The 27500-nt window shown below is 44.5% G+C and overlaps 1 protein-coding gene across 1 annotated transcript in view; it reads right to left on the reverse strand.

The window, feature by feature from the left end:
- Positions 1–27500, reverse strand: part of strn (striatin, calmodulin binding protein) — a gene marked incomplete at its 3' end in the record, with an annotated part of 39990 nt that overhangs the window by 1291 nt on the left and 11199 nt on the right. The window contains 9 exon segments of the mRNA XM_065960207.1: positions 1318–1454; positions 1548–1685; positions 3465–3578; positions 5805–5970; positions 7053–7188; positions 7288–7458; positions 11935–12019; positions 13109–13182; positions 14841–14944. Coding sequence (XP_065816279.1) covers positions 1318–1454; positions 1548–1685; positions 3465–3578; positions 5805–5970; positions 7053–7188; positions 7288–7458; positions 11935–12019; positions 13109–13182; positions 14841–14944 — 1125 coding nt within the window.

Consider the following 27500-nt stretch of genomic DNA (forward strand, 5'->3'; position numbering starts at 1 on the left):
TTAGTTGTGGAAAATATATTTTAGCATAATTTTGACTAAAACAACCAGAAGGACACTTGAATATCTATTCTATTCCACCATAGAGCGCCACAGGAATGAGTCCTAAAACCAGGAAGTAAGTTAGCATGTTAGCGCCATGGGGTCTAACGTCTAAAAGTCAACGGGGATTTTGAATGTGTTTGTGGTTAGACTCCTGAAATAAGGTCTGTGGTTAACACAAGCTGAAGAGATGTTGGTGTTTTGTTAGATCACATAAACTACGTTAGGTAATACCTCCACTTGTGAAGTTTGAAGTTTTTACTCGTCTTTAAAAAGGCGGTTGCTAACAAGCGGCTAAATGTGACTACAGTGGTTGTCGGGGACATTAAAGGTCATCACGCCGGACACAGAGGGCGGGAACTCTCTCACTAGTCGGAGATGTCTCCTGTAGGTTTAATCTTTAGGTTAAGGTGAAGATTATGTTAGTAAACTATTTATTAAACTACGTGGATTAGTTTATCAGAGATCGTCTGAAGCATAATGCTAGTGATGTCACAATCATCCCACCGTGGTGTAGTTAGCTTTAGCATAACGTTAGCTTCTTACTTCTGTCGGCCGCATTAACTCTTCAAACATCATAAAAATGGCGTTCATCTGTGAAGATCATCCTGCTGAACAAAACGCCTACGCTTCAGAAACGTGTGTTTACCACAGAGATTATTTTCTGTAATGATCCAAAATCCAATGAAAACATCCCAGAGGAGGATTCTCATTAGACCCCATGGAGATGATACTTCAGGGTTGGACTACAAAATACGTCATATGGTTTGTTCTGTATTGAAGCCACACATTTCAGCCCGTTGACTACATAACGTGAAGTAAGTTTTGATGATATTATGGGGTAATATATTTATAAAATTTGATGTTTGGTATTAATACGATTTGGAAGATTTCCAAAATTTCCCAAGCTTAACTTCCCGTTGAAAGCTTCTGGAAAATGTTCTCTCCTTTTGCAAACCCTACACACACCTGCTGTTTGTAGTAAAGAGATCTCACCGAAACCAACGTGATCAAACGTGACTTCAGAAGAATTCGTTTCAGCGGTTACCACGACAACCTGACTGCGGAGAGCGCAACATCCGCAAAGAGGATGCTGCTCTGTCGAGACTCAGACAACTTCATACTTCATCAGTTTCAACGTAGTGAAACCTACGACTCCTACTCATGTTTCAAAGACAAAGTTGAAAAGAAATGATGAAAGCGATCGTAACGAACAAGCTCAGACGTGTCGTTTCCCGCTCTTTTCAGTGGATCCAGCTGATGGATCGGTTTACTCACATCGTAGCCCAGACTCTCAGCCTCATTGGCCACGGTGAGTCCGGCCAGTTCTCCCAGTCCGAGCTCGTTGGAGACCGCCTCGTCCACCCGGCCCAGGATGAACGACTTCCCTGAGGACGGCAGGAAGGTCATGGCTTCTGCGGAGACGTAAAACACAGACAGCTGGGGGGTCAGAGAGTCTCTAAAAACCCTCTAAGACTGAGTGCTGAGTGTTTAATAGGAGACTTTACCCTCTTCAGGACGGCCTTCCTGCTCCAGGCGGGGCACAGCGGGGCGGGAGGGCGGCGTGACGGGCGGCTGCATGGAGGGAAGCTCCTCAGCGTCCCGCAGGTTAGCTAGCATGTCCTGGAGCTTAGAGCGGTTTGGTCCTGGAGGGGGGGGACGAAGAGGACGAGGAGGAGGAGGGGGAACAACGTGAAGGAAAGACGTTTGGGAGACAGAGATGGTAAAGAGAAACGTTAGCAAAATGAGTTTAATCGTCATAAAGAAGAAAATAAAATCAGCATGGAGGATAGAAGAGAAGAGCAGCTCTGCAGAGGATGGAAACAGACGAGAGGACTCTAATAATGTTCACAATCACAATCAGTAATTCTACACACTGTGTTTGTTTTTTTAAATAAGAACTGTCCTCTGTCTTTCCACAAGTGAAAGTGTTTATAGTATATGCCTAGTATTGTTTTATCTCTATTGTAATTTCTTGTTTCATTTAATTAATGTAAATATGTTTGTTTTTTAACTTTTTTCTATTTTTACTAATTACACTACTGTTTTTGAGCTGTTGTAACAAAGAAATTTCCCCCAATGGGGGATCAATAAAGTTTAAATTTATCTTTAGGAAGGAAAATAAATCTGGAGAGTCAGAAAACAGAAAGAAGAAGAAAAGTCTGCAGGAGGAAAAGAAACATGGAAACTCACTGACACAGAAACATAAAGGGTTAATGAAGACATGAATCATGAGGATTCATCAGTGACTGCACTGGACCCAGGGATTCATGTTTTTATGTAAAAGAATGGAAACGAATGATTTACACACAGATGTTCAATAACAGATCAGAATAAAGGGAGATTTATCTTTAGCTCTATGGAGGCCCTGATGGGTCAGTGAGGTAAAAAATAGTCTGGTGATCCATTTGTCTGATCAAACTAGCGTTCTATTTTGTGTTTGTGATAGATTATTTTAAGTAGATTTTTGTGTCTGTTAATATTCTGTAATCTTCTGTTGTTGTTGCAATACTCATTTCAGCCACAAAAGGCTGAACTACTCCATGACATTTAAAGGTCACATATCGTGCAACTCTAATATGTGTCTCTAGTCCGTCTACAAACCCCCAATGATGAGAAAAGTCCATCCTCTCAGTCTTCTGCCTGCTCCACTTTTCAGAAAATGTGTGCTCAAACAGGCCGTTTGGAGATTTTCCCTTCATGACATCACAAAGGGCAGTAGCCCCTCCCCCAGGTGGGTGACACTCCCACAGCTAGGTATTTGTTCTGCCCTCTGAGTCTGTCTTCTCATCGTAAACAATAGGACATGGAGCGAGAAAGCACCGAGTACACCCGAGCCCTTCCAGAGAGGGGGCGTGGTCAGACACAGCTCATTTACATATTTAAAGGTACAGACACAGAAACAGCCTGTTCTGAGCAGAGCTGAAATAGAGGGGTTTATAGACATGATCAAATACAGGATCAGAGTGGATTTAGAACAAGAAACTTCACACACATGTTTTGAGGAGCTCTGACACTTATTTAAACTGAAGAAGAGGAGGAGGATATGTCACCTTTAAACGTTTTGCATATTTCAGTGATGGATGAAGTTTTAACTTTTCTTTATGAATAACTTAAACATTTCAATTTTAGTTTTAAGTCACACAAATGAGGTGACATGAAGTGTAATTTATTGTTTTGTGTCTTCACTTGTAAGATGTGCAGAGACAGGACAGAGGATGGACTCAGTAATCAGGGAGAGAGAGAGTGGGGTCTGGCATGCGGGAAAGGAGCCACAGGTCGGATTTGAACCAGGGCTGTCTGCCTGCTTCTCTCTCTGTACATCAGAGAAAGGGAGATGGGGGGGCGAGGGGACAGATTCAGAGGAGGAAAAATAAAATGGAGTGAGGAGAGAGGATGAGCTCCAGGCCTGCGTCAGGACTTACTCTTCACCCCCTTCTTGGACTTGCGCTCCTTCCTGTACTGCTCCTTGAGCTGGGCTATCAGTCCCTGGTCCACGTCCCAGGCCAGCTCACCCAGAGGAGACTGCTCTTCCTTCTCTACAGGCCGGCAGGGGAAGGAGGAGGGGAGGAGGGGAGGAGGGGAGGAGGGGAGGAGGAGGGGATGAGGGAGGAGGTGAGGTAGAAACTTGTGGTGAGTGCCTGGATGCATTACAAAACATAACTTCACCGTGATGAACAAACTGAGGCAGGCAGGAAGAGGAGGGACGATAGAGTAGGGTTACGTCTGCCTCTTTTGTTATGATGGAGCAATCTGGCTTCGTAAACAAACAATAAATAATCTGAGATTTTCAGAATAAAGTTCTTACGGTGCAAGAATAAAGTTGCAGGATGATAAAGCAGTCATTTGAGTTTACGGTTAAACGCTACGGTTAAATGAGGAATACTTCCTCATTTCAGAGCAGACGATTGGCTGCTCTTTCGGATATTCCCCTTCAAAATAAAATATTGGTAAAACATAAACTAAATTTCTGTGCAAAATTTTGACTTTTATCTTGAAAAGTTCCAACTTTTTTACGTGGCCCAAATACTCGTATGTCTGCAGCTTTCTCCTTCAAAATAAAATACAGACTTCTCCTAAAGTGAAGCTGGCTGGTTCATTCAAAATAAAATACAGACTTCTCCTAAAGTGAAGCTGCTCCATTGTCCCTTCTGGGCCTCCATACATGTGTGGTGGTGACTGTGTCTGCAGAGTCCTCTGACTGGATTTTACTATTCTGCTTTGTTCTGGTTGACTCAGGACATTTCTGGGCGGAGTTGGTGTGTTTCCTCCAGCCAATTACAGCGCAGCAGGTGAGTTTCGGAGTGGATATAATTCTGCTGCCTCGCCTGTGGGGGGCGTAAGTCTAAAGTCGGTGTAAAACAGCTCCCTCTAGTGGAGACTATAAAGTCTAAACATTCATCTCTGCTTTGAAAATAAAGCCTGGAGATGATGATTTTGCTGCTGTCACTTCTTGAATCTTCAGACAAAAAACAAAAAAAGCCTTCAACTTCAGCCGAGAGCTGAGACGGTGATAAAAATAAACATTGCGTGCAGATGGTCACTGGGTAAAGATGACAAAACATGCAGAAATCACTGAGGGGGAGTCTGCAGGACTGAACGCTGCCACGACAACTGCGAGCGGAGACAAAAGGAAGGATCTCATCATCCTTCCTGGTAGCCTGGGGCGAGTGACGCGATGGGTCGAGGAGGTGGCGTAGGTTCAAGAAGAAAAGACTCAGAAATGACAAATCTGTTTCATAAGTGAAACAGCCAAACGCAGGGGCTGTTCCCGCTTTTCCTCTTTAATATGTCCTGTTTGTTCTCTGATGGGAAACAAAACTACTTATCATTTAATAGTTTCATGATTGAAAGATGCAGCTTTTAGAAACGGAAACGTCTTAAACAAAAAATAAAAAAATAACCGTTTTCAGCTCCTCTCAGGCTTCAACACCTCGATAAGAGAGTGAGAGCTGCATTGAGTCAGCACTCCTGTATGACTATCTGGACCGTGAAGTGTTGAGTCACACACTGCGTGGGGTTCGCTTTTTTGTCATTGGCCAAAAACGACATTGAATGTGTTGCTAAGTAACGGTAGGAAAAAAGGGGATTTTGAATAGACTGCGGGGGACGACAGGTCACCAGCTGGAAACTTTATTTTGTCGAGTGTTATTTAGAAAGGAAGTGTGTTGGTGCAGGAGCATCACTGTGCTGGACAGGTTTGTGTTCTGCTTTCACTGTGCTGGACATGACCACCGATGATACACCTGTTACAGGACAGTAAAATCAATTCTACTCCGAATCAGTAGTGAGTTAGGATTTCTTCGTTTTTGTTCAGCTGATATTATATAAACCTCAGTTCAATTTCAGTTAAGTCAAGTTAGCGTCTGTTATTTTAATACATTTTTAACCCCATGTTAAACGCATGGTATGTAAATTCTGCCACCAGGGGGCTCTCAATCAAAAACAATAACAAAAGACGACTTAGAGGGTGGCGGGGAATCATGGGACAGATTCTCTCTACTACCCAACGTTTGGGTCCCGACCCACCAGTTGAGAAACACTGTAATATATAGAAAGTACAGTAGGTAATTAAAATCATCTTTTAGTTTGGATCATGTGAAATCGAGTCACGAAACTGCAGTCTTTTGAAGCGGAGTACCACAGGGCACTATATTAGCTCCTCTTAACTTTTCAAATAGTTCCGAAAGAATAAAAGCCTTAAAGTCCTGATCAGTTAATCCCATTAACCCTGATCACAATGTTTTAATGTTCTGCTGACTCACCCCACTCTCCGCTGTCCTCCCCACTCCTGGACTCGGGTGATCCGTCCAGCTCGTCTGGACTCGCCAGGAAATCGAAACCCTTCAGAGCTTCCTCCGTGTCGGGGTCATCGCTGAGGTCTGAGGTCGTGGAGGAAGGTGTGGACGACTGTTTCTTTCGTACCATCTGCTGAACGTTAGGCAAAAAAAAAAGTGAAAGGAGACTCAAAACTTCCTCACTCAGAGTTTAAAAACATCAGGAAATGAATGTCTGATCCACTCAATAATGTGTGCAGAGGAGAAATTCTGCCATAAAAAAATGCATGATGATTTCTTACTTATTCAAATGCAAATGTAGCTAAAAATTGTGCTGCAAATTTTTAAATTTTCTTTTTAAGGACTAGATGATACAATCCGTTGTAACCTGCATTATAACCTAAGATGATGTGAGTGGGGACGATCATGCCTGCTGAGGGTTTCTAGGGAGCGTTGTCTTGGTAAGGGAGATAAAGGGAGGCTACAACATCACTGGGGTCATCATGTGGGCACCATGCATCCTAGGTGTTTCGATGACAGGCCCACGAGACCTCCAAAGGGCTCATCAGCAACATCTGGCGTCCCAGGTGTGCCCCCCTCTTTTTTACCTCCCTCTACTCACCCTGTTAGGAGGCTAAGGTAGTACCTCTCCTCATTGATGGCCTGCCGTAAGGCCTACTCATGAACCCCCATGTCCTTCAGAAGCCTGGTGGTTGACCAGCCCACAAAGCCTCTGCATCAACCTCAACAGGGCAGTCCCTTACTTTCCAGCGGATTCTCTCAGCTTAGATTACTCGGGGCTTTAGGCTTCCTCCATAGCATCCAATTTAGCGATGCAAAGTGAGGAGGACCAAAGCACAAGATCTGGTCTGGAGGTGTGTTGCGGTAATCTCATCTGATTTAAAGCCGTTTACTGCTTACTTATTATTGGATCCTGAAACCAATACAAGCTTTCTGCCACTTGCTGGCTCAAAGATAAAGATAAAGATAAAGATAAAGATAAACTTTATTGATCCCCCGTGGGGGAAATTTGTGCATTACAGCAGCTCCAGAAAACAGGGGACGGGAACATACTTATTAAAAATAAAAATAGAAGTTAAAGTGAAGTAACTCCGTCCACCTTGATGCCATGTGCATTCCCTCTATATGAACTTTTCTACTTTTTGAATGTGATTTTTGAAGCCAAGGCATGAGTCAATTTGAACTCCTAAGAATGTTCTCGTGCTCATGTCTTACTGTAGCCAGGTCTAAGATGGTCTTGTCCCTTCCTTCGCTGTCCTCCTCGTCATCATCATCGCTGAACTCTGCTGCGGCGCTCTCTATGAACTTAAAGGCCTCCAACACGGTGGCCGAGTCGGACATGTCCGGTTTACTGGAGGGCGAGAGGAATAGAGACTGAAACTATAAAAGGTGTTACTCCAAAGACGGTCTACATTTAGGGTTCTGTAGTTCTCTCGCCTCCATCTCGTACCTGACCATGCCGCTGTCCTTCAGAGAGGACGGTTCGGTGCCGTTGACCATGGGTTCGGCTTTAGTGTCTGAAGGTTTCTCTCCTGAGTCTCCGGTGAGGCCGAGCAGTGCTCTGACTCTCTGAGACTTCACATCCAGGATGGTGTCTGTGTACCCAACCTCCTGCAGGTATCTGAGGACAGACAGGAGGTAGGACACAGGGGATAGAAGACAGAAAGAGGAGATAGGAGACAGGAGACAGAAAGAGGAGACAGGAAACAGGGACAGGAGACAGAAAGAGGAGATAGGAGACAGAGGCAAGAGATAGAAGACAGGAGACAGAGAAAAGACACAGGGGCAAGAGAGAGGAGATGGGGACAAGAGATAGGAGACAGGAGACAGAAAGAGGAGACAGGAGACAGAGAAGGGAGAGAGGAGGAAGGGACAAGAGACGGGGACAGAGATAGGAGACAGGGATAGGAGATAGGAGATAAGGGACAGGGACAGGGACAGGAAACACAGGGGACAGGAGGCATAAAGAGGAGACAGGAGACAGAAAGAGGAGACAGGAGATAGGAGACAGAGGCAAGAGAAAGAAGAAGGTGACAAGAGATAGGAGACAGGAGAAAGAGAAAGGACACAGGAGATAGGAGACGGGGACAGAGATAGGAGACAGAGAAGGGAGACAGGTCAGACAGGCTCATATCTGATTAGATCAGACAGCAGGAGGTCGATTATAAACTTGAACCAGCTCTCTGTTCACATCTTTTGTTCTTCCATCTCTCCGTTGTTCTGTAAAATGTAGAATGAACTAAAACATTCTGTCACATCCCTAAAGACTTTAAACCAAGATAGAGGATCGTATTTGAGAGGTCCCTGAACGCCCCTCTTCATTCTGTGTCTCGGTCTCTTCCTCTGGTGCCACGCTGTGACCCGCACAGCTGCACAACACCACAATTATATCAATGGAGCGAGGGACTCCTTAAAGGGCCACGCCACCCGTTTGAACTGAGATCAATGTGGATCCACAGTTTGTCAATGTTTGCACACAGAGATGAAACATTTGCATCAAGACAAATTTTACTCAGCGACAGTTAGCGAAGTGCTGATCAGACTGACCTGAAATATTTCTTACATTTCACTGACTTTCATCTTAATCATGATAAAAAGGTTAGTCACTTTAAAGACTTTACATGAAGCATTTTGTGGCTCCAAAAAATCAAAAAGAAGATTGTTATTTGACATCATCGCCTGATATGACAACTAATCTGGAGGATTCTGAGTTGAGGTTAGCTAACATTTACATGCTTTTAAATGTTAGCTATATCATCCTTCAGCAAAAGTGAACTTTTCCCCAACAGAAGAGAAGCCATGTACTTAAAAAAAGTTCAAACTGATCTCTGTACTGTACCTTGTCCCTGGGACAGCAGGACTCGAATGACCTGAGAGCAGCGCTTAATGGAGAGGTTTAATCCTCAGGGGACGGAGATTTATACAGAAAAACATCCAGTGTGTTTGTTCACACACACAGAGAGAGAGAGAGAGAGAGAGAGAGAGAGAGAGAGAGAGAGAGAGAGAGAGAGGAAAGTCTGCCTCTCTCTCTCTCTGTACCAGCCTCTCCGATCGCAGGAGGCCTCGACGCCTTCACACAATCCACCATTCACTGTCACCACACACACACACACACACACACACACACACACACACACACACACACACACACACACACACACACACACACACACACACACACACACACACACACACACACACACACACACACACACACACACACACACACACACACACACACACACACACACACACACACACACACACACACACACACACACACACACACACACACGTTTTCGAGTCCCGCACATGAGAAGAACACACCAGGTCAAGTCTGTCGAGTTCCCTCCAAGCAGTAAGTAAAAAGCTGAACAATGTAAATGCATATTGTGCTGAAATCTGCAGTTCCTCCAGTGTCCACTAGAGTCAGTCTCCTGCAGTGAGTCAGTCCCCATAGAGCCCCATGTTAAAATGTCCAACTTTACAGCTGCAGTTCCTCCAGTGTCCACTAGAGTCTGTCTCCTGCAGTGAGTCAGTCCCCATAGAGCCCCATGTTAAAATGTCCAACTTTACAGCTGCAGTTCCTCCAGTGTCCACTAGAGTCTGTCTCCTGCAGTGAGTCAGTCCCCATAGAGCTCTATGTTAAAATGTCCAACTTTACAGCTGCAGTTCCTCCAGTGTCCACTAGAGTCTGTCTCCTGCAGTGAGTCAGTCCCCATAGAGCCCCATGTTAAAATAAACATGTTTACAGCCTGGTATACAACTCACCTGTTTACATTATATTAAGGCTTAAAGGGATGTAGAATTAGGGGGCGTGGCCTCCTTACAGTGGGTATGGAAAGTATTCAGACCCCTTTACATTTTTCACTCTTTGTTTCATTGCAGCCATTTGCTAAAATCAAAAAAGTTCATTTTATTTCTCATTAATGTACACTCACCACCCCATCGTCACAGACATTTTTTGCAAATTTATTAAAAAAGAAAAACTGAAATATCACATGGTCATAAGTATTCAGACCCTTTGCTCAGTATTGAGTAGAAGCACCCTTTTGAGCTAGTACAGCCATGAGTCTTCTTGGGAATGATGCAACAAGTTTTTCACACCTGGATTTGGGGATCCTCTGCCATTCTTCCTTGCAGATCCTCTCCAGTTCTGTCAGGTTGGATGATGAACGTTGGTGGACAGCCATTTTCGGGTCTCTCCAGAGATGCTCAATTGGGTTTAGGTCAGGGCTCTGGCTGGGCCAGTCAAGAATGGTCACACAGTTGTTCCGAAGCCACTCCTTTGTTATTTTAGCTGTGTGCTCAGGGTCATGGTCTTGTTGGAAGGTGAACCTTCGGCCCAGTCTGAGGTCCTGAGCACTCTGGAAGAGGTTTTCTTCCAGGATATCTCTGTACTTGGCCACATTCATCTTTCCTTCAATTGCAACCAGTCGTCCTGTCCCTGCAGCTGAAAAACACCCCCATAGCATGATGCTGCCACCACCGTGTTTCACTGTTGGGATTGTATTGGGCAGGTGATGAGCAGTGCCTGGTTTTCTCCACACATACCGCTTAGAATTAAAGCCAAAAAGTTCAATCTTGGTCTCATCAGACCAGAGAATCTTCTGTCTCATAGTCTGGGAGTCCTTCCTGTGTTTTTTGGCAAACTCTATGCGGGCTTTCATATGTCTTGCACTGAGGAGAGGCTTCCATCGGGCCACTCTGCCATAAAGCCCAGACTGGTGGAGGGCTGCAGTGATAGTTGACTTTGTGGACCTTTCTCCCATCTCCCTACTGCATCTCTGGAGCTCAGCCACAGTGATCTTTGGGTTCTTCTTCACCTCTCTCACCAAGGCTCTTCTCCCACGATTGCTCAGTTTGGCTGGACGGCCAGGTCTAGGAAGAGTTCTGGTCGTCCCAAACTTCTTCCATTTAAGGATTATGGAGGCCACTGTGCTCTTAGGAACCTTGAGTGCTGCAGAAATTCTTTTGTAACCTTGGCCAGATCTGTGCCTTGCCACAATTCTGTCTCTGAGCTCCTTGGGCAGTTCCTTCGACCTCATGATTCTCATTTGCTCTGACATGCACTGTGAGCTGTAAGGTCTTATATAGACAGGTGTGTGCCTTTCCTAATCAAGTCCAATCAGTTTAATTAAACACAGCTGGACTCCAATGAAGGAGCAGAACCATCTCAAGGAGGATCAGAAGAAATGGACAGCATGTGAGTTAAATATGAGTGTCACAGCAAAGGGTCTGAATACTTATGACCATGTGATATTTCAGTTTTTCTTTTTTAATAAATTTGCAAAAATGTCTACATTTCTGTTTTTTTTCTGTGAAGATGGAGTACTGAGTGTACATTAATGAGAAATAAAATGAACTTTTTGATTTTAGCAAATGGCTGCAATGAAACAGAGTGAAAAATGTAAAGGGTCTGAATACTTTCCGTACCCACTGTAAGTGACAGGTGGGAGCTGCTAGTTGTCTGCTAGGTGTCACCTCAGCTAACACAGTCCCTAACCTTTGACCTCTGGGCCGCGTTTGAGCCTTTTGGAGATTTGTCCCTGTAAATATCAGACTAATAATCTGTCTCTCTCTGTGAGCTTTATTAACTTTTTTAACAGACCGTCCAACAAGTGTGACCTCCACTTTTTACAACCGGTCACATCAGAACTTTATTTTATTTACATGTTAGCAACAGTTAGCAGCTAATCTGAGTCTGTGAGAAGCACACTTGTTAGCGCGTTGCTTAAGGCCAGACATGCTCCGTTAATTTCAGTCTGATAAATAAGGATTTAGCCTTTAAGAGGTCATAGTTTGTGTTACTTTGATAACCCCCTCTCTCTGAATTTAACAACAGTTGTGAGTAATTCTTCCACATCTGTCGGCTAAGAGGTGCTCATAGTGGATTAGTGTTTGATTCTCATTTAAAGTGTTAATCTCCATTAAGAAGATTGACTCTGCTGCTCTCTTTCCTTAGACACACACACACTTTAAACACACACACAACGTCCACTGTCCCATGACACTGAAAGTCTAAATTAGTGAGTGTGTGTGTGTGTGTGTGTGTGTGTGTGTGTGTGTGTGTGTGTGTGTGTGTGTGTAAACTCACTGTCTGAGCAGCTGGCGTCCTTGTTTCCAGCTGAGCTGATGGCTGCTATTTGGAGGACTGGGAGCCTCGCTCTCATTCCCATCATCTGAGAGCGCGAGAGAGAGAGAGAGAGAGAGAGAGAGAGAGAGAGAGAGAGAGAGAGAGAGAGAGAGAGAGAGAGATATAGAGAGAGAGAGAGAGAGAGAGAGAGATATAGAGAGAGAGAGAGAGAGAGAGAGAGAGAGATATAGAGAGAGAGAGAGAGAGAGAGAGAGAGAGAGAGAGAGAGAGAGAGAGAGAGAGAGAGAGAGAAAGAGAGACATAGACAGAGAGATTGAGTTCTCAACATGTTTCTATCCATCCATTTATTCCCAAAGCGGGGGAGTCCATTTGTTGGTTTCCCCAGACTGATTTTGCAGCTCCTCTTGGGAGACCCTGAATAGTCCCCACATGGGATCATGGGATATGTAATCTCCCAATGTCCCCTTATGTTCCACAGATTTGTCCACAGGGGGGCGCCCAAGAGGCACTGTGATCAGATCCTTGATCGCCTCTTTATAAACTCAGGGGGGGTTAAAGAAGCAGAAAACAAGGAGCTCTTTCCACACTGTCTTCAAAGATCTTTGTGCTATATTAAGAGGAAATAGGCTGAAAAATGTGTGGAAGTGCAATAAATTCCAGTTCCTAAAGTAAGTTCCTCAGAACAGCTCCTTTACCGTTATAACTTCCTGCTTTACTTATTTTTATTTACCCCAAGCATTAACCAAAATCTTTAATTTAAGACAATGCATAACTGCAGTTCCTCCAGTGTCCACTAGAGTCTGTCTCCTGCAGTGAGTCAGTCCCCATAGAGCCCCATGTTAAAATGTCTAACTTTACAGCTGCAGTTCCTCCAGTGTCCACTAGAGTCTGTCTCCTGCAGTGAGTCAGTCCCCATAGAGCTCTATGTTAAAATGTCTAACTTTACAGCTGCAGTTCCTCCAGTGTCCACTAGAGTCTGTCTCCTGCAGTGAGTCAGTTTGGGTCTCTAGAGCTCATTTCTCTCTTCACCTGTACGGGCTGAATGTTTATACAACTCACCTGTTTATGTCATATTAAGAGAGAGAGAGAGAGAGTGTCTTGATTGGCCCAGATAAAAGCTCTTCAAGTGTAAATAAGGACATATTTTTAAACTAAGAGAGAGAAAGCGTCTCACCTGAATCGTAGCTGGGGGGTTTGATCTCTCCCTGGTTCAGCTCTGTCCCGTATTTCAGTTTATGATATTTGGCCCTGAAACAGACACACAAAGAAACAAACATATGTCACAAAAGAAGGATGTTTAATGGACTCTTTCAACGTTACATGCTCCCGTCAGATGGGGATTCAAACCAGGAACCTCCTCCCTGTGACGGGACAGCGCTAACCACTGGACCACAACCCTAACTATGTCATAAAACAGTTTGATAAATGAGCTCTCTGGGGTGTGATGCAACCAGCAGATTGGTTTAATATGTTAATGAGGGGTTTGAGTTTTCACACAACCCCCCCCCCCACACCCCCCCACCCCCCCCACCCCCCCTCTTGCACACGCTTCAGTGAACATCATCCAGACCTGCCAATCAAACACTCAGACAACCAAACGGAGTTAATCAGATTATCTCTCATTGTGCCATAAGAGGATCAGCTGCTCTGCGAGGTGGACGGATCGATTTCACACCGACGGGCTGATCGGAGGACAAACATCAGATTATAAACTCTGCTGTGTTTTCACCGTCTGAGGTCATTTTGTGGTCTCAGCTTCAGTTTCACTCAGAACTCATCACCAACAGGGTCGCACTGGGAGACATGTTGAACATAAAGGTCCACTCAGTGAGCTGTGTAGAGAGTGAGATGATAAAGGTATCTTACTCTCTGATCATTAAGGAAACATGTTGAAGTGCTGGCTTCTCTGACAACAATGCAGCAGCCAGTATGTCCTCCTTCTAACTTTACATTCTGCTCCTGAATGCTCTGGATTTGTTTGGACCAGAGAAGGTAGGCGCTTTTAAGACGACCCCCTCACACGGCCGTTTTGGACGCCCCTCAGTTTGTCAGATATGAGAGCAGTTATCAGGTCAACAGGTGTTGCAGCGATGGAAGCGGTCAAGAGAAGTGGTTCAGATAGAAGTGATTGTACCCGACCTAAAAAGTGCTTCTTGAAAATCTTTCATCTTCTCTGATTGGTTCTGTTGACATCACTTGAGCTTGTTTTCAAAGAAGGAGTATAATAAGTATTGATTGACAGCTCTGTCGACCAATGAGGCTCCTGTGTTGCTCTTTGCACCGGATGATCAGAGTGGAGGAGCGATGGTGAGAGCTGAGGGACCTTTGACCTTTCATGTGTCAGTTTAACGCGCATGTGTGTGTGTCTGTGTGTGTGTGTGCGTGTGTGAGTGTGTGTAAATGTGTGTGTGTGTGTCTGTGTGTGAGTGTGTGTAAATGTGTGTGTGTGTGTGTGTGTCTGTGTGTGTGAGTGTGTGTAAATGTGTGTGTGTGAGTGTGTTTGAGTGTGTGTAAATGTGTGTGTGTGTGTGTGTCTGTGTGTGTGAGTGGGTGTAAATGTGTGTGTGTGTGTGTGAGTGTGTGTGAGTGGGTGTAAATGTGTGTGTGTGTGTGTGTGTGAGTGTGTTTGAGTGTGTGTAAATGTGTGTGTGTGTGTGTGTGAGTGTGTTTGAGTGTGTGTAAATGTGTGTGTGTGTGTGTGTGTGTGTGTGTGTGTGTGTAAATGTGTGTGTGTGTGTGTGTGTGTGTGTGTGTCTCTGTGTGTGTGTGTGTGTGTGTGTGTGTGTGTGTGTGTGTGTGTGTGAGTGTGTGTAAATGTGTGTGTGTGTGTGTGTGTGTGTGTGTGTGTGTGTGTGTGTGTGTGTGTGTGTGTGTGTGTGTGTGTGTGTGTGTGTGTGTTCACTCACCTCTCCTGTTTGAGGGCGTACTCCAGCATCTTGATCCGTCTCACCAGGTCTTTCTTCAGGTTCTCCTGACCGCGTCTCTCGCCCTGCAGGAAGGCGATCTGAGCCTGCGAACGACAACGAGAGAAAACAGAATGAGTTCAGATTAAACTCTATTCTCCTCTAAAACCGCTCGTACAGATCGAGTCCCCGCCACGTCTCCTGTCAAACGCCAAAGTTTAGTAAATCACACGAGGCTGAAGGAGAATCAGAGACTGAACAGAGAGCGTGGAGGAGATTAACGGAGGGTCACTAAAACAGAGGCTGATGATGAGTGAGCGCACAGACTCTAATCTTTGTTTCTGTAATTATCAAATGCTCCGCACTGACGATCTAATTCCCCCTCAGAGATCATTAAACTTTCAGACGGTTTAATTCTGTTTGCTTTGTCTCCAGAGGCTCAGAGGCTGTGTGTTTGTGTGTGTGTGTGTGTGTGTGTGTGTGTGTGTGTGTGTGTGTGTGAGCCTGCTCTCATGCACCTCCGTAAGAGGGGGCGTTGGCGTCGTTACAAACTCACAAACAGGGGTATTTCGTAAAAACTAGAAACTCTTTTTTAGTTATGAAGAGAGTTAGAAAAAGAAGAGCTTCTACTCTATGTAGAAAAACATGTTTCCTACCTGATCTCTTCTGAAAAAGAAATAGTCAAAGGTTGATGAGTTAAGTTGATTCTTTATCCTGCATGAAGTCATGGGTGACATGTGCAGAGACATGTTGTCTTTTAACTTTGACTCTGGTTAAGGTAAACCCATTATTAACTGCTTACTTAACATTTCAGCACAGGTGATAAAGTTACAGATTATTATTATATATATTATATTATTATATTATTATATATATGATAAATACAATTGAATTTGAACTTAGTGCTGTTGGGCCACGCAGGCTTAGGACAGTCAAACAATGGACTTGGGCCTGCACCTCTGTAAAAGCCTCATTTGAGTTATTCACTGAATAATAATAATACATTTTATTTAAAGGCGCCTTTCAAAACTCTCAAGGTCACCTTACAGAGCAGAGATAAAAACAACACTCTGAGATCACAAAGAGGCCTAAAAGGACTCTTAATCCCAGAATCCCCTGCGGTACTTCACACCTACGCGTGAAGTAAGGGGGGACCGGAACCTCTCTCTCCTCATTGGAGGGGACCTGAGGTAGACCCCCCATGGAGCAGGCCAGGCTCCAAAACTCTGAGACTTCCATTGTTCTTCCTCTTTCCACGCGCTGACTTCAAGTGTTCGGAGACCCAAGAAGATCTCCTGTTTCCTGCAACCATCTTCCTTTGTTTTAAGTTTTTGGCGCGCAGGTAATCCGCGGCTGGCAGTGTTCTAAATTCCGAGCTCGGACTGTCCAGTGAACGCATCTCAGTTTCTCGGAGAGCGTCAGACTATAACAGATTATCAGAAAGATAACGGTCTTATTCCGTCCTGCAACGAAAGGACATCAAAGGACATCTTTCCACTCGACAGAGAACATAACGAAGCCGCTCTCGCCGTAAGGGACCCTCGCCGCCATCAGACGCCTCTGCACCAGGACGGACAGAAGATCTGCTCCATCGCCGGACTCTTTTCCTTTCACCAATCGCGGACAAAGCGATTCACAAGTGAGGCTTAATTAGGTCTGGGCAGAATTAGCTTTAGAGAGTGTTTTTAACAATTGTTGATCGAAGCAGAAACTGTAATTTTTATCTTTGTTGGACCTGCGTCCTGAGTTTTAACTGTTTAAAACTCTTGTTGTTTCGGACCGCTGCGTCCTATATGTGTTTAGCGTAACAGCGTTATAACCGGGTATTACTCTTCTGATCAGAAAGGCCAGTGTAAGCTGTATTAACCTGAATTCAGCTATTGGTTTGTTTCTGTGAATGAAGGGAATTACTCCGAGTTGTGGCGCTGGAGTCGGACTGTGATCCGGCCTCTTCAGGCACGCATTTCTCTTTTATTCTCTTTTATTTCCCCTCTACGAACATACACACACACACATATTCCTGTGTAAACGTACATCTGGAGACCAACTCCACCACCGCGCCATTACGCACAGAGATCTATACACTCGCGGCTATCCAGACGCCTCAGAGACACAGACTGTGTAGGGCTGAACTCGGTCTCTTTTAGACCTTAAGGCCACATTAGGCCTTTGTTAGGTGTGTGCCATCGGAAGGGTGACCACGTGTAATCTCCCCCTTTTCCCCCTCCTCTCTCTCTTTCATTCTCACGCGCGCGCACACGCGCACACACACACACACCTACATTCACACCCCTTCCACAAGCCTTTGCTTGATAATGTTTGTTTGCTTAGATTAGTTTATAATAGTTATTTGTTTAATTAAGTTCATTGATTTTGGATTGATGTTGCTTTGTTTAAATAAATTCTGTTATAATTTAAGAGAGCAGTTGTTTATGGTTACTGGTGTATTTACATTGTGATATAAGCTGGGTGCGAAGGCTTTGTGTACGGATTTCACGCCTTCAATTTATTAAATATAGTTATTCATTATTAATAATATTAGTAATTAAATAACTAATTTGAGACTGATTTGAGTGATATTTTGGTTATATTTACCTGATTACAGGTTGGTGCCCCAAAACGAGATTAAACATAGTTTAATGATATTTTATTTATATTATTAATAATTAAGTATAATTATTAAAGAATATAACCAAAGTTGACTTGATACAACCCCAACAAGTGCACTGCTCTAAACAATATGTTAAGCTAATATTGAATAGAGATAAATCCTGGATGAAGTCAAGCTTCTTGCTGATACTACAGTCCTTGATATTAGTGCATTCTGACAGGTCACATCTGATTGCAGGTTAAACATTCTGTTTAAATATCTCTGTACAGCCCGGCTTTAGGATGACAGATGTTTTTCTATCAAGAGACCAGCTCTGTAGACATTTAAGATAATACTGAATACAAATTAACCCAAAAGGAAAAGTTCAATCCTGAAGCATTCATGAGGTGGAAGCCTGGGTAGGGTACACCCCCGAGTGTGTGTGTGTGTGGTTTTTGTGGATTAAGGAGATGGTGTGTGATTTCTCTGAGGGGAAGTGGCTGTGAAGGCTGAAATAACTCTCAACAATCACAAACAGCTCGCCCTCCGTCCCTCTGTCCAAACATCCGAAAACAACCGAAAACAAACCGACTCTACTGAGAACATCTCCAGCGCTCGGTGACCTGCCGATCAAACGCTCTCTATATGACACTGTGATGAACTCTGGACAGTTTTCACTCCACAGAGATCAGTCTTAGAGCTGAAATAACCACGGCAACAGCTGGACGTTTGCAGCTTCAAATCGACGTCGACAGCAAGAAAGAAGCGGTCAAAGGGGGGCGCCGGTCTTGGTCTCAAGACTTTTTGAAGTCTCTCTCTCGTCTCAGAATCGAAAGCATTTTTTCCCGGTCTAGTCTCGGTCTCAGGTTGGGCAGACTCTGGATTTTAAATCAAGATTAGATGGAAAACGCCTCTTTTTAAAAGAATTATAAACATTAAATTGCATTTAAAAAAATAAAAATTGGCTGAGGCGATGCCCGCCATGTACGGAGGCGATAGTCCTCCAAGCGGGCGGCCCCAGGTTCAAATCCGACCTGTGACTCCACTCTCTCTCTCTCTCCCTGGTTTCTGACTCGTCCTGTCTCTACAATTAAGGCACAAAATAGAAATTCTGCAACAACAGGTCAAGAGGTCAAGTGGCCCCAAAGCCTGCTGGGAAATGGAACACTGATTGAAAGGTAACTTGTGACCACCTCTGCGTCTCCTAGGTAGCGTGGGAACAGATGACATGTGACCCGCAGAGGTCAAAGGTCAAGCGATGTGAGCGGATTAGTAAGCGTGGTAAACTTCAATATGTCCTCTCTCTGCGTTCGTCCTTGGATGTTACTTCACACTTCATGTAAACATCCAGATGTTAACCAGCTGGATCTATGACGTCACACGCACACACACACACACACACACACACACACACACACACACACACACACACACACACACACACACACACCCACACACACACACACACACACACACGCACACACGCACACACGCCAGCGTCTCTTTTTACTTGTTTTTAAGGAGGAGAGAGTGTTGTCAACAGACTGTTGTCATAGCGACAGGACGGAACTGCAGCACTTTCACTCTCAGCGCTATAGGTGGACACCGGGCCTTACACGTTCTCAGCACGTACAGAAGACTTCCTGTTACCATGGTTACCAACACTACACGTCACCTCTACAGATAATAACACACTTCTACGGCTTTCACGCCTGCACAAAAAAGTTTTCACGCTGAGCTCTGTGTGATGGCTGATGTTAAACGACTGTTTGTGTAGGAGGTCATCACAGCAGCACCCTCCTCCTCCTCGTCACACAACGAGGAGGAGGAGGGTGAAACAAATGTGGACCAGAGGTCAGAGGTCACTGTGACACCTCTGTACGTCCACCATCGACCGTCCATTAGCCTCAGCGCTTTGATTACCCACAATGCTCTCCTCCTCCGCTGCGGTCGCGTTGTTTCAGCTCCAGTTAGTCGGATATGTTAAACAGGTCGGAAAGTTCACTCTGCTGACGCTCTCACAGGTCTGACTCCAGAGGACGAGAACACACTGATGCTCTAACGAGCTCCGGTGACTAACAGCTGTAGAGAAAATGAACCACGACGGGAAGAGGAACTGTCCTCACGACAAACTGGGTAACCCACTTGTTAAAAATTCCCATCAGCCCTTGCTTCTTTTTTAAGACGGACTCAGAGCGCCACATCGGATCACAGCGAGGAGGAAATATGCAAATGAGCTGCTTTGATTTAGTCAAAACTTCACCGACACGAGGACGTCTAAATCAGGACACTTTGGATTCATCAGTTTAGAGTGAAATAAATCTGTTTGATGAAACTCAAGGTTTCCTTTACGCCATCCAACACTTTAAAGTGTGGCGTGTTTTAAGACGATGCAATCTCCAATATTTATACAATTCATTCATCAAACGCTTCTATCTAAAGTGACGAGTAAGAACAACACGAGAGAGAGAGAGAGAGAGAGGAGAGAGAGAGAGAGAGAGAGAGAGAGAGAGAGAGAGAGAGAGAGAGAGAGAGAGAGAGAGAGAGAGAGAGAGAGAGAGAGAGAGAGAGAGAGAGAGAGAGAGAGAGAGAGGAGGAGACAACGACAGGAAGTGCAAACAAACAGGTGCTGACAGGAAGTGACCAGAGGCAGAGAACAGGTGCTGACAGGAAGTGACCAGAGGCAGAGAACAGGTGCTGACAGGAAGTGACCAGAGGCAGAGAACAGGTGTTGACAGGAAGTGACCAGAGGCAGAGAACAGGTGTTGACAGGAAGTGACCAGAGGCAGAACACAGGTGCTGACAGGAAGTGACCAGAGGTGCTGACAGGAAGTGACCAGAGGGAGAGAACAGGTGCTGACAGGAAGTGACCAGAGGGAGAGAACAGGTGCTGACAGGAAGTGACCAGAGGCAGAGAACAGGTGCTGACAGGAAGTGACCAGAGGCAGAGAACAGGTGCTGACAGGAAGTGACCAGAGGCAGAACACAGGTGCTGACAGGAAGTGAACACAGGTGCTGACAGGAAGAGGGGAGAGAGAGAGAGCGAGCTGCAGAACTCCAAACAGAGCATCAAAGACAACATCCCGACATTGACTCAGTCAGAGCAGCATGAAAGGAGGAGCTGGGTCGGAGAGGAGGCAGCAAAGAGTCTAAATAAGACGGCATGGAGGCTATTAGCCAATAGGATGCTTTGAAGCAAATCAGCTGATGAGGGCGATCAACCGTCACTAGCATGACACGTTTAGTTGTGCTGTTTTCAGATCTAGAAAAAGTCCTTCATCGTTCACCTTCACTAAAAGCCCTGAGAAGTTTGTAGTCAGTCGCAGAGGGACGTATATGACTTCTCAGAGTGCAGGGTGACTCATCAACATCGTCTTCATTCTTTCCTACACTATATTAAAAAAAAACAAACGCCTGCGTTACGCCTCAGAATGACGTCTAGAGTTATTCAAAGTGGTCTGCTGTGCTTTTAGCGGCTCTTAGTCGAGCATCAGTGTCAAAGTGAGACGGTTTCATAACCACAGGAAAAAAGTCCTCAGAGCGCGTTGAAAGATTTATGACAGATTATATAAACGTTAAGAGTGAAGGTTTGCCAACACAAACACTTAGAAAGTCAAACTGGGTCAAACATGAGAGCTGATTAGAGAAGAATGAGATGACCGGTCGAGACGCTTCGAGTCAAACCTTTAAACTAATAACACAGGAGAGGAGTCATCAACACAGGGGGAGGATACTCTGACTCCTCACTGTCTGACAAACGTGCAGGCTCATATCTAAAGCAAGTACGGTGGCTCATTTTGCTCGTATGAACCAGGAGTATTGATGTACTTATTGACAGTAATGTGAACTGGTTAGTTTGTCAGGCTCAGTTAAAGACAGAGACGGATTCTGATGTCCTGCAGAAACTTTGAGGTTTTGAACTGCAGCGTGTTCTGTGTCAGACTGTCTGGAAGGTGTCCTTATGTCCTTATCCATCTGTTCTGCCCTTGATGTGTTTTACATGTTAAAGGACAAAGTTTCATTGTCATTTGAATAAAAGGTTATTGTTCCTTTATTTTGAAATCTGTGAAGACACAGGAAGCAGGAAACAGGAAGTAGAACGTGTGTAAACAGAGAAGGAGCATGGTGGTGTTTGTAAGGGTTTCCATGTTGAATCCAAAGTCCTCCTCGGTGTGAATCCTTCAGAAAGCGATGGCTGTAAGTCTAACTTGTTGTTTGATCGTCTATATTGAGACATTTCATCTACATTTATTCTAAGTTTATAGGAGTTTAATGTAAATTTACACTCTACTATTGTTTCATAGCCAACTACTAAATGCAGCTTGTATTTTTCTTTTCTAGTTTCACTCTGATTCATTGTCATCTTGTCTACTTTGAAGAAGTAATTAAAGGAGCAAGCACGCTCACTTCCTGGCTCTTGAAAAGGAGTTTGGCTGGCTGTTTATTTATGTTAACACTTGTGAAGTACAACACATAGAAAGAACCATACACCATGCATCCATCTTCTTCCTCTTCAGGTCAGGTCGCAGTGGCAGCAGGTGAAGTAAGTCAACCCAGACGTCCCTCTCCACAGCGACATATTCCAGCTCCTCCTGGAGTAAAACGATGTGTTACCAGGCCAGACAGGATATATGATCCCTCCAGTGAACTCCAGGAAAACCTCCAAAGGGAGGCGTCCAGGAGGATCCTAATCAGATGCCTGAACCACCTCAAGTGATTGCTTTGATGTGAAGGAGTAGTGGCTCCTCCCCCTGAATGTCTAAGCTCCTCCCCCTCTCTCTGAGGCTGAGCCCAGACACCCTCCAGAAGAAACTCATTTCAGCCACTTGTATCTGCGATCTTATTCTTCCAGTCTCTACCCAAAGCTAATGACCACAGGTGAGGGTTGGAATGAAGATCGAGTGGGAAATGGAGAGCTTTGCCTTCAGGCTCAGCTCCCTCTTTATCTTAACAGTTTGATACAACGCCCACATTACTGCCGACCCTGAGCCAAACCGTCTGTCAATCTCACGGTCCATCTGACCCTCACTGTGAACAAGACCCCGAGATACTTAATCCTTCACTAAATGGAGTCTATTCTTAAGGGTACCACGTTGAAAAAAGGCTGCGTGTTCTCTACAAGCCTGTGGGATGACACATTACTAATAACTGTACAAAATCAATATCCACTACTGTTGTATCCCAAACAGCTCGACGTGTGCACTCAGAGGAGCTGCTGCAGCCGCTTTCTTCACCTCTGAGATCCTGTAAGAAACCAACAACAGCTCCGTCTTGCAGGAGAGGCAGCGTGGGAGAACCCGCAGCTCATCGGATCATCACACAGAACAAATCAACACTTAATGATTCCGGCTGTTTGAGTTTGTAATGTGCACACATCCTCCTCTTCTTCTTCAGTTTAATTCAGGGTGTTGAATTACAGTTTCTTATCTTACTGTTTTTATGTAGTTAGTTTGGATTCCGGATGTTTTTAATTTAATTGAATCTGAATAAGTGTCAGAGCTCCTCAAAACATGTGTGTGAAGTTTCTTGTTCTAAATCCACTCTGATCCTGTATTTGATCATGTCTATAAACCCCTCTATTTCAGCCCTGCTCAGAACAGGCTGTTTCTGTGTCTGTACCTTTAAATATGTAAATGAGCTGTGTATGACCACGCCCCCTCTCTGGAAGGGCTCGGGTGTACTCGGTCTTTCTCGCTCCATGTCCTATTGTTTACGGTGAGAAGGCAGACTCAGAGGGCAGAACAAACACCTAGCTGTGGGAGTGTCACCCACCTGGGGGAGGGGCTACTGCCCTTTGTGATGTCATGAAGGGAAAATCGCCAAACAGCCTGTTTGAGCACACATTTTCTGAAAAGTGGAGAAGGAAGAAGACAGAGAGGATGGACTTTTCTCATCATTGGGGGGTTTGTAGACGGACTAGAGACACATGTTAGAGTTAGAGGAACATGGAGAAGTGGATTTTACAGAATATGAGACCTTTAAAAAAGATACCCTGAAAACATTTCATGAAGGCTGTCTCTGAAATCTTCACACGTTATGCACACACGTCCAGATTTCCTTCAGCTCCATTAAAATGAGGTCATTGTAATAATCGGCTCTGATCACTTTAGTAAGGGGGTCAGCCTTCATATCAGACCAACATCAAGTCCTCCTCTATGAACCTCTGTGTTCTGTTTTTGACCAACATTTAAACTTTGACTCACATCACTGAGCTGCTTCTTTCAGTTAAGAAACAAAAATCTGATTCATCCTAACAGTCGAACACAATGAGCTCTGAAAACACGCCTTAATCTTCTCCTGCTTAGATTACTGCAACTCTCTCTCTTCACCGGCATCACTCAGACCTCAACATCACATCTACAGTCAGCAGCTAGGTTGTTAACAAACACACGGTCTGAAGAATCTGTAGTTTCTTTTAAACAGCTGCTACAAACTCTTATTTATGGCTCACCATTTTCTATAAATTCATTCCGTCTGTGCGTTCCCGTTGGTCTCAGGAGGCAGGACATGATATCTAATAGCAACGGGGGGGCCAGTGGCCTAGTGGATTAGTTTTCAGGTCCCGTGTACAGAGGCTTCGGAGCGGACGGCCAAATCAAATCAGACCTGTGGCTCTTTTCCCGCATGTCATTCCTCACTCGCTCTGTCCCTGATTACAGACGCTATCCACTGCCCACAAAATACCACCTTAAAAAAAAAAAAGGCAGACGATGCAGCAGCGTCCCAAACTGTGTGACATGTTGTTCCACAGATTCATAACATATCAACTTAACGCCGGTGAAGAACATACTAAAGAAAAGAAATCCTAATGGAGCAGTTTCAGATTGTCAGGGGGAATAAAAGGTCAAAGTTATGGTGAATAATGTGTCTGTTTCCTGAACTCACTTTCCTGCTGTGGCCGCCACAACACAGACACAACGTTTTCATTACTTAATTTTACTGAGCAATAATGAGCCTAAAACCAACATCCTGTTGACAATCTGAAAGGACTGAATTTACTGGATCTGTATCAAATGCAGCTCTTTTTATTTAGAGTAGTAACTCATCCATTCATACACTGATGGTGGAGGCTGCAGTGTAAAGAGTCCATCAGTATTAACTCATCCATTCATACACTGATGGTAGAGGCTGCAGTGTAAAGAGTCCATCAGTATTAACTCATCCATTCACACACTGATGGTAGAGGCTGCAGTGTAAAGAGTCCATCAGTATTAACTCATCCATTCATACACTGATGGTAGAGGCTGCAGTGTAAAGAGTCCATCAGTATTAACTCATCCATTCATACACTGATGGTAAAGGCTGCAGTGTAAAGAGTCCATCAGTATTAACTCATCCATTCACACACTGATGGTAGAGGCTGCAGTGTAAAGAGTCCATCAGTATTAACTCATCCATTCATACACTGATGGTAGAGGCTGCAGTGTAAAGAGTCCGTCAGTATTAACTCATCCATTCACACACTGATGGTAGAGGCCGCTGAGTAAAGAGTCCATCAGTATTAACTCATCCATTCATACACATTCACACACTGATGGTAGAGGCTGCTGAGTAAAGAGTCCGTCAGTATTAACTCATCCATTCATACACATTCACACACTGATGGTAGAGGCTGCTGAGTTAAGAGTTCATCAGTATTAACTCATCAATTCACATGCTGATGGTAGAGGCCGCTGAGTGAAGAGTCCGTCAGTATTAACTCATCCATTCACACACTGATGGTAGAGGCCGCTGAGTGAAGAGTCCATCAGAATTAACTCATCCATTCACACACTGATGGTAGAGGCCGCTGAGTAAAGAGTCCATCAGTATTAACTCATCCATTCACACACTGATGGTAGAGGCCGCTGAGTAAAGAGTCCATCAGTATTAACTCATCCATTCATACACATTCACACACTGATGGTAGAGGCCGCTGAATTAAGAGTCCATCAGTATTAACTCATCCATTCATACACATTCACACACTGATGGTAGAGGCCGCTGAGTAAAGAGTCCATCAGTATTAACTCATCCATTCACACACATTCACACACTGATGGTAGAGGCCGCTGATTAAAGAGTTCATCAGTATTACCTCATCCATTCACACGCTGATGGTAGAGGCCGCTGAGTTGAGTCCATCAGTATTAACTCATCCATTCATACACATTCACACACTGATGGTAGAGGCTGCTGAGTTAAGAGTCCATCAGTATCAACTCATCCATTCACACACTGATGGTAGAGGCCGCTGAGTAAAGAGTCCATCAGTATTAACTCATCCATTCACACACTGATGGTAGAGGCCGCTGAGTAAAGAGTCCATCAGTTTTAACTCATCCATTCACACACTGATGGTAGAGGCCGCTGAGTAAAGAGTCCATCAGTATTAACTCATCCATTCATACACATTCACACACTGATGGTAGAGGCCGCTGTGTAAAGAGTCCATCAGTATTAACTCATCCATTCACACACTGATGGTAGAGGCCGCTGAGTAAAGAGTCCATCAGTATTAACTCATCCATTCATACACATTCACACACTGATGGTAGAGGCCGCTGAGTAAAGAGTCCATCAGTATTAACTCATCCATTCATACACATTCACACACTGATGGTAGAGGCCGCTGTGTAAAGAGTTCATCAGTATTAACTCATCCATTCATACACATTCACACACTGATGGTAGAGGCCGCTGAGTAAAGAGTCCATCAGTATTAACTCATCCATTCACACACTGATGGTAGAGGCCGCTGAGTAAAGAGTCCATCAGTATTAACTCATCCATTCACACACTGATGGTAGAGGCCGCTGAGTAAAGAGTCCATCAGTATTAACTCATCCATTCACACACTGATGGTAGAGGCTGCTGAGTAAAGAGTCCGTCAGTATTAACTCATCCATTCATACACATTCACACACTGATGGTAGAGGCCGCTGTGTAAAGAGTTCATCAGTATTAACTCATCCATTCACACACATTCACACACTGATGGTAGAGGCCGCTGATTAAAGAGTTCATCAGTATTACCTCATCCATTCACACGCTGATGGTAGAGGCCGCTGAGTTGAGTCCATCAGTATTAACTCATCCATTCATACACATTCACACACTGATGGTAGAGGCTGCTGAGTTAAGAGTCCATCAGTATCAACTCATCCATTCACACACAGATGGTAGAGGCCGCTGAGTAAAGAGTCCATCAGTATTAACTCATCCATTCACACACTGATGGTAGAGGCCGCTGAGTAAAGAGTCCATCAGTTTTAACTCATCCATTCACACACTGATGGTAGAGGCCGCTGAGTAAAGAGTCCATCAGTATTAACTCATCCATTCATACACATTCACACACTGATGGTAGAGGCCGCTGTGTAAAGAGTCCATCAGTATTAACTCATCCATTCACACACTGATGGTAGAGGCCGCTGAGTAAAGAGTCCATCAGTATTAACTCATCCATTCATACACATTCACACACTGATGGTAGAGGCCGCTGAGTAAAGAGTCCATCAGTATTAACTCATCCATTCATACACATTCACACACTGATGGTAGAGGCCGCTGTGTAAAGAGTTCATCAGTATTAACTCATCCATTCACACACTGATGGTAGAGGCCGCTGAGTAAAGAGTCCATCAGTATTAACTCATCCATTCACACACTGATGGTAGAGGCCGCTGAGTAAAGAGTCCATCAGTATTAACTCATCCATTCATACACATTCACACACTGATGGTAGAGGCCGCTGTGTAAAGAGTTCATCAGTATTAACTCATCCATTCATACACATTCACACACTGATGGTAGAGGCCGCTGAGTAAAGAGTCCATCAGTATTAACTCATCCATTCACACACTGATGGTAGAGGCCGCTGAGTAAAGAGTCCATCAGTATTAACTCATCCATTCACACACTGATGGTAGAGGCCGCTGAGTAAAGAGTCCATCAGTATTAACTCATCCATTCACACACTGATGGTAGAGGCTGCTGAGTAAAGAGTCCGTCAGTATTAACTCATCCATTCATACACATTCACACACTGATGGTAGAGGCCGCTGTGTAAAGAGTTCATCAGTATTAACTCA

The sequence above is a fragment of the Labrus bergylta genome, chromosome 1 (genome assembly GCF_963930695.1).
Source record: "Labrus bergylta chromosome 1, fLabBer1.1, whole genome shotgun sequence".
Taxonomy (NCBI): domain Eukaryota; kingdom Metazoa; phylum Chordata; class Actinopteri; order Labriformes; family Labridae; genus Labrus; species Labrus bergylta.